At 34.3% G+C, this 13196-nt stretch overlaps 1 protein-coding gene across 2 annotated transcripts in view; it reads left to right on the top strand.

Annotated features, from left to right (window-relative positions):
* Positions 1–9519, top strand: part of LOC123309630 (SNF-related serine/threonine-protein kinase) — a 111076-nt gene extending 101557 nt beyond the window's left edge. For both annotated transcript variants that reach the window (XM_044892837.1, XM_044892831.1), the window contains 3 exons: positions 2503–2715; positions 5247–5463; positions 5523–9519. In XM_044892837.1, coding sequence (XP_044748772.1) covers positions 2503–2715; positions 5247–5463; positions 5523–7124 — 2032 coding nt within the window. In that variant the 3' untranslated portion in view covers positions 7125–9519. The remainder of the gene's footprint in view (positions 1–2502; positions 2716–5246; positions 5464–5522) is intronic.
* The last annotated feature ends 3677 nt before the right edge of the window (positions 9520–13196 follow it).

Here is a 13196-nt window from a genome sequence, read left to right as displayed (position 1 = left end):
GTTTCATAATCGAATTTAACGTCACTTTAAGCTTAAAGCTCCCTTTACTGTCATTTTAACGGCCGGTTTCATAATCAAACCTAAAGTCGCTTTAATTTTAAAGCTTCCTATAACCCTACTAAAAATGACAGTAAAGGAAGCTTTAAGCTTAAAGTGACGTTAAATTCGATTATGAAACTGGACGTTAGTAGGGTTAAAGAAAGCTTTAAAATTAAAGGGACTTTAGGTTTGATTATGAAACCGGCCGTTGAAGTCAACATGAAACTTTGCAAATAATAATAATAATAATCTTTATTAGTCCTTTTAGGCCCGGTACTTTCACGCGCGAATAAATAAATTTATTCGGATTTATTAAGTCTTATTCGTAAGATTAGTAAAAATGCAGTCTTTTCACTTTCAGATAGTATTATTCATCGAATAAATCTGTCATTGAAACTTAATTAGAAGAGTTTATTTGTCATAGATCGAATGTTGCTACGTCATTATTCGTTGAATAAAATTTATTCGAAGGTGAAAGTACCGGGCCTTAAACATATAAAATGTATAGGACAAGTCAAAATGTACTTTGTCACGACGTTATAATTGCACAAAAATGATTAATTGCACAAACAAAATATACTCACATAATAAATCTGTGGAAAACAATTTTACAACAATAACATTGAAATAAAACACAAGAAATCAACAATAAAGAAAGATATAGAACAAAAGCGTACACAATATCTCATGTATTCGTCTATGCTATATTGTGCCTTCTGTACCAGCACAGTTTTCATTCTTTTTTTGAATCTCCTCTCGACATTTAAACGCAGAAGGCAAGTGGTTATACAATATAATGGCATGGTGCATTGCAGCATATTCAAATTTCCTACTCTTATGACCTGGAATACTGAGCATATCAGAATTTCTCGTATTATAACAATGGAAGTCAGCATTTTTTGTCAAACAATTTAAATTGGCTCTGATGAATAACAATGAACATATATATACTTCATTCAATTTTATTTTAGCAGTCGGTTGGCCATGGAAATTTGACACATTTCACTCTGTATAGTACGAAAATGTGGGGTTATGAAGCTTGTCAAAACATTTTTGGGTTTTAAATCAACGCTATGTTGCCCGTTCTACGTAAAAGTTTCTGTTATTACGTAAATTATCACAATGTCGAATCTCTTCGGAAAATATGTGACGAACATTGAAGTTTATACAAACTGATTGAAGGCATACCAAATCCAGTTATTTGCATGGAAAATACAAGAGATCAGTATAATATCATAATATGCACTAGCTTGAGGAGAGTAAATGTTTGTTATCTTCTTTGGCTCACATCATTTGTAGATTTCAAAAATATTAACCCGAAGATGAAATGCATATGATGCAGTGGTTGGAAATAAGTATCTCCCGAAGTAATTAACAGATAATTACAAGAATGATGAATTGAAAATCATGTTGCATCAATATGAGTAAAAGGAATTGAAGGAACTTTCAAGTTGAGATGCAACTTCACCGTTGAACAAAAATTTCACATGAATAAACAAGTAACAGGGCAACTTGCGCGTATTTGTGGCTATTCATCGTAATAAATTGATGTAATAATAATAATTAGGTATTTATTAGTACCTTAAGACATTTACATTGTATAGGACAAGTCAAATGAAAAATAGAAAAATCCATTTTAGGGAACTTATTCTCCGATGACATTTATCGAAAATCCTGTAGTAAACTTTTCGCATTAATTCACTCAAACATAAAATTCTCAAATGCCACCACTTTTTTGGGTCTCCCAATAGAAGGAAATTCTCGATCATCCTCTTCATTCACAATCTTTCTGATTGTGGAAATATCCAGCTGAAATTTAAGTCGTTTAGATTCAGATGAAACATTATATAAATTCTCTTACATTGATTTGTTCGCTAGCGTCTGACGTATTGTGGATTTTAGAATATCAGGGTATAACTATTTGAATGAGCAGACCTGAATTCTAAATAGCACTTCCTGAAAACCTGTCTCATTTTTCAATCACTTTCGGCATTTTCGTAATAAAAATTGATATTAGTTGTGGCAACGGCGTTATGACATTAACGACATTTCATGAGTGCCAACCTAACTTCGTTCTAGTTACAAAAACTTGAGAAAATTATTTCATGGCCAACCGACTGCTAAAATAAATTTGAATGCAGTATACTTATGCTTTCTTATGCACTCCGTCGAACGGTGAGATCATGGTGCACTTCAAAGTTTTGCTTAATTTTCAACTTGTTTTGTGGTTTTCAATAAAGTGTACCATAAAGTTAAGGATTCTTAATTTTTCACTCTACTGCTGTCAACAAATTGGCGTATTTCATCTTGTTTTTTCACCCATCTATATGCAGATAATCACCGTTTTCTTTATGAATTTTCCCCCTGAAATGACATTAATTATTCTCATTTTGAATGTGTTGATTCTTAATTTGATAGTGTTAGGTCTCAATATGAAGTTCAGAACATAGGAATTTTTTTCAGTTTGATATCCCGGATGTTGGTTCGAAATCCCGAAAAGAGGGCGACGTTAACTCAAATCTCTACACACCCTTGGCTGGAGGTGGGGAAAGAAGACAATCCTCCACTTGACGTGCTCCCACTTGTTTCCCGGGAACAGTTATCTGAGGAAGATCACAATTTCATCGTCCAAAAAATAGTCAATGGAAATATTGCAACAAAAGAGGAAATACATGAGTAAGTACATGTTATAACGTATGGATTTTAAGTGAAATTTGTCAGAGCTTGATTCTAGTAGTCAAAATATGGGAAAAAAACTTGCAACTTGAAATGCATCTCTTACTAGTGAAAGCTAATTAATTCATCCTGACCCCTAAAAAAATCTGTAGTTCTAATGAAAAATAAAATAACGCCTAAAACAATGAGTCATGAATGCAATGATGAAAGTTAATTCAGGCCTTTGAATATATTCTATGATTCAGACACATATCACTCGTTGATCTACAGATGTAAACAAGCCAGCTTGCCTTCATTCAGGGCTTCAACGAAAAGCCAGACCCATCGAAGAAAAATACATGCGGAGTCTTAGTATTGGTAGAATGTAGTCACTTACTGCCCCTCGCGCTGCATTCTCATGCAGCCCGTTTCCCTACTCACTTCTCGAGCAATTTTAGTAGAGATGACTGATGTACAGAACTTATACTGCTCCACAAAAATCAAGGAAGTTCAGAAATTATGAGAGTGTTTCAAGTTTCCATTTTTTTTTCCATCAATTTTCCAAATATGAGGGGTCTAAATGTTAACTTACTTATCTAATTCATTATTTCGCCCAAATTTCACGGGTTCAGGTGAAAATTTATTTTTAGTATTCGTAGTACGAAATCAGTTCACTCGAAAAAGTTAAAAAATAAAGTCGTATGGTCTCGCCAAACATCAACCACAGCCTGACAAAAGTCTTTGCATAATTTCGATCAGATTGTTGAAGTAGGCTTCATCAATTTCTCTCCAGAGTTGGGGTAAAAGACGTCGCATAAGTTCTAACATCGCGTAACTCAAAATAATGAACTTCTCAGCAGAGCAAAATAACTGTCTCTTTTCCTTCTACCTGACATTTGATTATTTTTTGTTTTTATGTGTATTATCATTATTATTGGAACCGGTGTCGTTGTGGCTCGATTAGCTTTTCGGGAGCTGCGACCATGTAGATCTTTTGTACTCTACCCTACTCTTTCATAGGAACCTAAGGAGGTCGTCAATGGTGTTGATAAAACTGACAACATCCTTAGGCGCCTTAGCCGTTACCTCGTGAGTATCCATGGCCGATTTCCCCATATGAGTGGTTCTTATGTCCGCCATCTCTGGACACTTGCATACCATGTGCTCAGCTGTTTCTGCTTCTGGTCCACAGAGCCTACAAATCTTCTCATCTGCTGACTTTCCCATACGGTACAGATGATATTTGTACCGACAGTCGAAGCCCGTGACAGCTTTTTCTGGTGTAATCAGTAACATCTTTCGTTGCCAGATTGTACATGTTGAAATGATGAACACATAATTTTGTCTTATAATGTAGAGCACTAGCCTTCAAATTGGGGCATAGTTTCACGGATTGTAGATCATGTGTAAACAGGTACTCCTGTTAGTGCTCGGACTTTGTCATTAGCCTTTTCTTCTCTAGCTGCATCTTTGATTTGATGTGCCTCTTGTAATCATCTTTATTTGTGTTACCTGATATATGCATAACATTTATGACACTGGTCCTTTTTAGGTTGACCTAAACTGAAGTTTTTTCTGCAAACAATCTGTTATACATCCAACGATTTAAACCTTGTTTATTCTCTTCGCAAAACTTGTATCTATACATTTTTTGAGATGATTTTTATTTTCAATTATGGGTTCTAAATATTTCCTTGTGCTGGAGACTCTGCAATAGTGGAAAGGCATTTTCAGTGAAACTCCCAAAACACCAGAAGCTTTCAAAAGCCGCTGTGCATGATTCTACAAGTACTCAAAGGCTCTCTAGGGGTACACGCAGTCAGAAACCGATCTTGTGCAGGAGTAGTACATCTTGTGGGTCCACTTCTCGGTCTCTCGGTCACGTTTCCAGTTTCTCGATTTCAATAAATGGTCCAGGAAACTACGCTTTCCTTAACTTGAAAGAAATTCGCAAAATCTCTGTTATTACGTCCCGCCTCGTGATACCGATAGTATGGATATTGGCTTCATCCGCACTGATTTAACATCTAGCATTATTACAAAAAAAATTTGAGATTTTGAATCAGAGTAGATTATAGGAACGTGAAACAATATCTGATCCAAAATTCTTAGAAATGGCTAACGACAAAATTTGAAAAAGTTATCGAACGAGGAGCAAAAAAATCCTTCAGATATAAGAAAATAAACATTTGATTTTCCATAAATGAACATTTGGTAATTTCCGAACTTTTGTGGAGCACTATATTTGAAATTATTATCTTTAACGATGACAAAATTTTGAAAAAGTTAACGAACGAGGAGCAAAAAAATCATTCAGATATAAGAGATTTGAAATTATTTTCCCGAGCGATCAATTTTGCTGTTTATTTCTGGTTTTTCCAATGAACTTCATCACTCTGTGAATCCTAGATGAAGCCTTTTTACCATATAGTTTATCAAGAAGAGAAGGGTTATTTTAATGGTTAAAGTGTGGCGGATTGCTTTCGACACTCCCTGTATAAATCTTGTTCATATTTATCCTTGAATACAAATATTTTTATTTCTTTTTGTAGCTGTCTGGACAAGAACGAGTACAATCATATAACAGCTACTTATTACCTGTTAGCTGAACGTAAATTGAAGGCTAATAGACATGAACATACGAACAAAATTCCCAGACCAGAGAATTTGGCTGTTCAACCCATTGTTCCAACTAAGAAGCATAATAATGGAACAAATCCTGCCCCTTTTCTGTTATCCGTCCCCAGAACCCCCGGAGATTTACCACAGGTAAACGTTTTCATCTCGCCTTTGTTATGCAGATTGTTAAAACTCAGATAATTTTTCAGCGATCTCGAAAATGCAGTATTGTTCAGGAAGATGAAGAGGAGGAAGACATTTCAACATGCTCTGCACATGAGGAATTAAATGTTCCCCTGAACCGTAGAGGATCAAAATCGGAGGGTAGATTGAATTTAGCACTACAAGAAAGATTGGCTGAGACTGAAAGAAGAAGAAAACCAGCCGATATTTCGGAAAAACCAGAACTCAAAAACTCTAGCGTCAAGACCGAACCAAAAACATCTGCGAATTCGCATATGAATTGGCGGTTGAATAAAAATAATTCTGTAGATTCGCCAGTTCAGTCGAAAATTATAAAGAATCTCAACAAAAATATATCAACTAATTTACCCCCAACAACTATCATTACTGAATCTTCCACAATATCGATTCCAATTATCACAACTACTCCCGTGAGCTGTTCCAAGATGCCAAAGTATAAAACTATGCCTTCTCCAACAAGGACGTCGCCATTAGGCTCAAATTCCAGTACTCTCAATGAAATATTTGAAGAAGGGGAAACCCAAAACATTGGAAAGCCTTCAAGGCAATTCGTCAAAAACAGAACTCCTTATGAACAACGAAAGTCGAAATTTCATAAAGCGAGAACAGCTTCCTGTAGTTCATCAGATGCGAGCGATGATGATAGCGAAAAGAGGAAAAAGAGAGCTCATAAACTGGGAACTTCTGCTAAGCCATTTCAAGGGAGGAGAGATAGTTATGATGATAGCAGTGATTCTCAAGAGCCAGGACCTGGTAATGGCACATCTAACTCAAATGCAAATAATCTAAGCAATACTCTCGTGGTAGACCAGAACAGAACTAACAACACTCAAGAAACTAAGGAAGAAAATAGTAATAGTGGGGGAAACACAGGTGGTAGGCAGCATATGAGCAATTGCAGTGTTTTGATCAGCAAAAAGCACAAATCAAGTCGTAGAAGAAATGGCGAAACTCGTTTGAGGGAAAGTCAGTCTCTGAATAGAATAACAGAGGTTCAAGAAGATATAACGCATGCTTTAGTTATTTCGACAGCTATGGTAGGAACTCAGGGTGTTGTTTCTGCTAAAACTAGTAAGGGAATTGGGGCGAAATTATTACAAGCTATGAACAACAGAAGAAGCACTGATGAGAAGAATGAAAAGTTCACATCCAACTCTAGAGATAGTAAAAGTATTCATCATATATCTCGGAAAGATAACGTTAAGAGTTTAGCGTTTGACAATGCCGAAACCGATAAATCAGATTCAAGTAATAAAGTGGTACCTTCAAACAGGTCAGCAGTAAAAAAAATGCGTCTCATTGGAAAATATTTCCAGGTGCATAAAAGATTGTGTATACCGATACAGGGTCTTTTCACAAAGAATCGGTTGTATAAAGCTCAAAGTTGTAGCTCGTTAGCTCGTGATAAAATTAATCCGGATATTGTGAATCGTCGCCAAAGAGCAGTGAGTGTGATCAGGAACAATGAAGGTGACATCAATCAAAATGAGAATGATCAAATAGAGAAAAAGTCTCCAGTGATTCAATTGAATAGTGTATGCAACGAACTTACTGGAATTTGTGCCATACATTTGGGACAAGCATCAAAGTGTTGTAGTTTTTGTTAGCAGACCTTGAAAGTTCGTGATAATTAAGCCAAAGTTTGATGTTTTAGTCAAATTGATAAATTTCGTTCTGGAGCTTTGAGCTCAGATAGGTTATGTCCAAAAGGTGAACTCTTCATCAAGTGAAGTGAGTATAGGGGGAGGAAAAATAAGTCAAATTAGAAGGAAGGACGTATTATTTATTCAAGAGAAACATAAGAAACGAGATATTCAAAACATTGATCATCTGCGTTTATTGCCTATTTATGGTGGTACGAATGTTCCACCAAGTTATTGACATCTTTGAAACACGACAATTTTCTTCAACTGCCTAACCAAAAGCTTTTGGTTATTACAGGAATTAGTCGTACTTAAAAAAAAAGCATACTACTTTGGCCAATAGTTGTTGAAAATATTTCATCAAGGAAGAATCAATTCACAAAACAGAGATCATTCAATAAGCAACTGATTAGTCACATTTATTCAAGCGAAGGTATATCAAATCTTACATTTTATTCTGAGAGAATAATGTACCAAAGCTTGACAAAAATCGAGTTTGATTATCTGATCAGCTTTTGATTTCACATTATTCAAATAAAGCGATACAAGGTTCAGCCTGGATTAAATAAATAAATTAAATGATGCTCTTTATTTATAAAAATAAATATAATATAAATAAAGAGCATCAATTAAAAAGTACCATTTTAAGTTAAATTCAAGAAAGATATGTTAAAAAAACCCTTCTACTACATCTTTGTTTCCCAGGCGCATCTCACTCTGCTTTGTGTTTGAATATAAAATATTCATTATGCACAAAATAATATGTTTATGGAAAATTTCGACGTGCAATTTTTTTTTAATATGTTGGCTGATGTACCTCAAGTAATACTTTAATCACAGTATTCTCCGCAGAAATGCCAGCATTAAGATATAATTTGTTATTATTTATCAAGGAAAAATCTACTTGTATTACCTTATTTCTTATTATTGAAAAGTAGCTTCGATCATAAAATGGATATAAAAACTTGGGTAATTATTATTTCTTCGTTCTCAACATCAATGTAACTATCGATCACAAAATTTCGCAATTATGACGAATTCATGCTAACCTGATTACTTACTGTGTTTCCATTATAATGATTCTTTTTTTATATTTCGTCATTTTATCCGCCAACATGCTCTACATGTACAAAATTGCTTTTTGATTTAAACATTTCGCCTTTTCGTCAAAGTTTCAACTTGAGTATCACCTGATAAATTATCAAACGAAATAATGAACTTAATCCTAGAAAACAATCCTTTGTCGATAAAATACGAAATTTCACGGCTAAAGAGTCAATCCAAAACAAATTTATCCTTCATTTGATGAAGAAGGTAACACCCTAACAAAATAAATCTAACCAAAGCTTTAAATATTTATTTATATATTTTTATTACTGCTGTTGTATTCAATTATATTAACTTCAACTATGTATTCCAGGAACCTACAAAGGAAAATTGTTTTCTGTTTATTTGGTTTAGAATTAGTAGGTAAGTGAATAACGCGACAGTCTTTAACTGAAATCAATTTTTTTTTTTTGTGAGTTATGAAGTGTTTCATCTGCTGGTCAGAAAAACTAACTTATACTTGGTTCATTTGAAAAATCAGTTATAGAGAAAACAATGAATTAAGCAACAAAAATTTCAATCAAGATGTTCTTTGGTTAAACGATATATTATGTCCGTAAATTATAGAATTGTGTTATGCGAATCCTACCATAATTATTCTCATTTTTATCATCATTTTCGAAAGACTGAATAATAAAAAATATATCAAAGCTTGTGTACAAAGTAACATAATATTAGTTATCCAATAGTGAAACAATGTTAACTGTATATCTCTGAACCCTAAATAGAAGTTGTCATACTCAGAAGTCAATTGGTTCTTTTTCAACCAATTATTTCACTATGCGTATGTAAATTCATTTATTTTTCCATGAATAATCTATATTTGGTCCTTAAACGTTGATGAATTTATCAGTAGTTAAGTGAATAAACGATTAGAAAAGTTCATTTGTCTAGAGAAAAGTAGGTAGTTGTAGAATTAAACAAGGTGCTAATAAGTTTCAGTTGACTTTCTTCAAATAGTAATGTTATTTCCTAATTTTTCTGTCTACTTTTGTATTCAATGATCTGAGATCTATAACAACTCCTTTCCGAATATCCTTGTAAAGTAACTCCTCTTTGTTACTTCGTTGTATGTGCTATGCACAATGTTTCTATTTAGGTATTTGTGAGACAGCTGTTACTTAATTTAAGCCGTACTGAATCTAATTTTTGTTGTGCCTTTTACTTTCATAGATTAATGTCAAGCTGGTCTTGTCGATATTAATGGATCTAAATGTATGCATCTATGCACCACAATAAACTGTTTAACATTTTTGAATATTTCATTCATTTTCGGATTTCTTTTACCTTATGCAAAAAGTTGAATACTTCACTCGTGAATTGCTCGCCTCTATACAATGCTGACAAACCTTTTCCTAGACTGCTTGATCATGCGGTTAGTATTTTTTGAAGTTCATGGACAGTTTTCGAAGTAAAAAGATCACAATTTTCATTCTATTGAAGATTGTGGGATTAAGACCGAATAATTATAACTGGACTTACATGGTGTTTTATCAACAGTAATTTGAACAATTTGATTGGTACTTTTTGACAGGTATAAGTAGATGGATACACTCATACTGTAGAACTTCGTATTGCAGCATCTCAGTATCATTTTATTGGGAAAAGATGTTAAGAAGTTCTCCTGCAGTTCTATTCCCAGATCACAACAGATAATCACGGTGGAACTATGCAGAGGTGGATTAACGAATGTGCCAAATATCCAAATAAATTTGGATATACCTTCAAATCCTCAAAATAAGACGAAAAGTTCCTTTGATGTGGTCATGCTTTGATTCGCTCCTTTGAAGACTTAATAAGTTGCTTCAAAGATGGTTAAACTACCAATTCGGCAAAGTTCGCTTTCGGATGTTTGCCGCCGTAGGCTATAGCCTATATAGAAAATCCGCCTCTGCAACGATATCATGTAATGCTGCCCATACTCGTTGCGCGACAATTTTGAATATTTAGGTGAATAACTTTATTAAGAAGAGTGGCGCACCTAAAATGCAGTTTAGATTCTCTCCGACTTCGCTGAGAACTGGATACATGGTCATTATTTCCTAACCTCGACCCATCGGGGGGGCACGCAAGGGCTCTCAAGATGGTATATAATTTCTTCAATTATAAGCCCAGAGGGGACTGCAAAAGAATTCTGTATTCGAGTCCATATTTTGAAGTTGGGGGTTTGCAATGTACCGCGATCGTAAGATCTACTCTGCCTCCCATCAGAGCTGTTGTAGTCACTAGGTAACTAGGTGGTCTATAGCTCGCCCATCAGTGCCAGAGTTCCAATGAATTTCAGTATCTTGGATGGCTTCAAGAAGGTTAAATCCTCACTGGAAAGGATTCCGTTACCAGGTTCACCGAAGTTCCATTTTTAATTCAATCTGAAATAATGTTACATTTGAAGGGGGGCCTTTGACTGACATGGAATGAATCAATATAAAAATGAATGTGACCCTCATCTGAGCCATTAATTCTTTATGAAAAATGCTCTTTACAGGGTTGTGTTCTGACGAATATTTCGCCGTATATGACAGGTTGGAGAAATGCGAATTTAGACAAGAAATGAAATCGACCTGGAACTGCATCGTCATGTTACGGCTTGAGCCTTGAATTCAAGGCTCAACTGATTTGCACTGGACTCTGACAATAGATAACCTTATTTTGACTTCGGGAAGAGAAATTTCCAAAGAAGGCTTCTGATTGCATGTTACTTTTCAGCTTCACGCCATTTCGACGCAGTCGTGGAAAAAGTTATGAAAGTATGCGGAACGGGGTGAAACAGCTTGTTTTTTATATATTTCAGGATGAATAAAGCAACCTATCACCACTCACCGCAAATTAACTTCATCTTGTATTCACTATTGGCGCATTTCAACCTATTGGTTGAGTTTGGATATATTTGGGAAAAAAATTAAAAAAGCATTGCTGAAATAAATTTATTCATGATCTGTATATAATTTGCTCTTAAGTTATCTAATTATTGTCAACAATGGATTCTGCGTTATATATTTGATGCTCAGGCTAAATCTGTACCCCAGATCCATGGTATCATTGGTATCGTATGTCACAACTGGTGTACGTTTCAGCCATATTGTAATATGGCTCAAAAATATAACTATTGTGTCTTACGATCTCTACCTAACTCCTTAAATTTATTTTTAGCAGACATAGGATAGAGAATATTTTGTACTGACTAATAGGTAATCAGCTGGAACCAGAAAATCGCTAATTTTGAACCCACGATACAATGGTGCTAAGGTACAGAATTTGAAACGAATATTATTGTTACTATGCCTTTTGTAAATATATTGATTCTATATATTTGAATTTGCGGCCATCATTTCTTGTAAGAGCCATTGTGAGTTTGAAAAAGTTTTTTGTGTTCTTTAGCCGTAAATTCCACATGTAGACGGCATTCTGGTGAGTACTTGAACAGTTCATATTCAAGTCATTATAGGTCTTAAACAGCTAGCTATTATGATCACATTTGTTTTATATACTCTACATTGGATCCAATCGGTAATTGTTCTATAAAATATAAAATATATTATTTCATGTTCTCAAATCACTTCCGATTCTATTTTTTTTTTTTAACTAATGAATTTCGATTATTCCATATGAAAGAGTATGTTGCACTTAATTTTATGTACAGGGTGACCGAAATTCAAAGCTTTATTGATTTATTGAAAGCATCTCGTGAACTACGAGACTTTTAGAGAAAACAGTCAATGATAATGATCCCCGATCTGTTTTTTCGAAATAATGTGATATAAGAAAGCGCATCATATATGAGATATGGAGATTTCTATCTCGATTCATTCTCCAGTTACAAAAGGTGTTGCTGTAAAATGAAAAATGATTCTTTCAAATATTTCGCTATATCTTGTTCGAGATATTCGAAATATTTCTTTCGGTACTTTTGATGTTTTATGTGATACCTACTCATTACGGATCATATAGAATGTAATTACCATTTCAGAGATATAGATGAAAGTTGGTGTTTTTCAAATGGGATATTTTTCAACGCAATTTTTTAGCATCTCGTTACAGGTTTTTCAAAAATGTTATCCAATTCAAATAAGATATTCAGTTTTTCGAGTTTATTCTTGCTCTTGCTACACTTTATATATTCTTCCATTTATTTAGAGATTTCATTCATTTTATATCTATTGTATAATTGTAATCAAATCATCTTCTTCAATTGATAATATTTATATACAAAGAAGCAGCAATTACCTGAAAGTAATTCAGGAGAATTACTTATATATTTTGTAGAAACGCCCTGTAACTCGAGAAAGAAACAAGACATTAACGATCTGACTTCTGATATGTAATTATTTCAAACGAGGTCGGGGGTTTTTGAAATTTTTTTAAGTCTAAGGCCAGGCGCAAATAGAAACGCAGGTTAGTGAGGTTTTGTAAAACATGAAATAAAACCAAAGATTATAGAGTTAGTTAACCTAACTCTATAATCTTTGAATAAAACAAGACTGCGCAAATAAAGCGTGAGAGTGACTGGTCAGAATAGTACGTGCAGCGTAGGAAAAAGCTGCGTCACCTCACCAACCTGCGTTTCTATTTGCGCCTGGCCTAATAGTTCTCAAGATGCTCTCTGTAATCTGTGATGCTCTCAGTGAGCATCGAATTTGGGATGCCCTGTACACTCGAAGGATCTCAAATATACAAGGCGATGGCCTACTAGATGCGTATATGGAAAATTAATTACAATTTTGGGCTGAAAATTCACATGTTGTGGTTTTCGGCAATGAACTTTCTTCCTGAAATATTTTCAAATATCTGCAACTTCCGTTTATACTGGAAATATCCATTTTTATTTCAAACGGTTTACCCATATATCTTCGCATCATTGGATATCTGATTTGAGATTGAGATTTGGGTAGAATTTCAACGTTTTATGAGCTATTGGTATTCTTATGAAAA

The sequence above is a fragment of the Coccinella septempunctata genome, chromosome 1 (assembly GCF_907165205.1).
Source record: "Coccinella septempunctata chromosome 1, icCocSept1.1, whole genome shotgun sequence".
Taxonomy (NCBI): Eukaryota; Metazoa; Arthropoda; class Insecta; order Coleoptera; family Coccinellidae; genus Coccinella; species Coccinella septempunctata.
The sequence above is the reverse complement of the archived record's forward strand: the minus strand, read 5'-3'. Positions and strand labels throughout refer to the sequence as shown.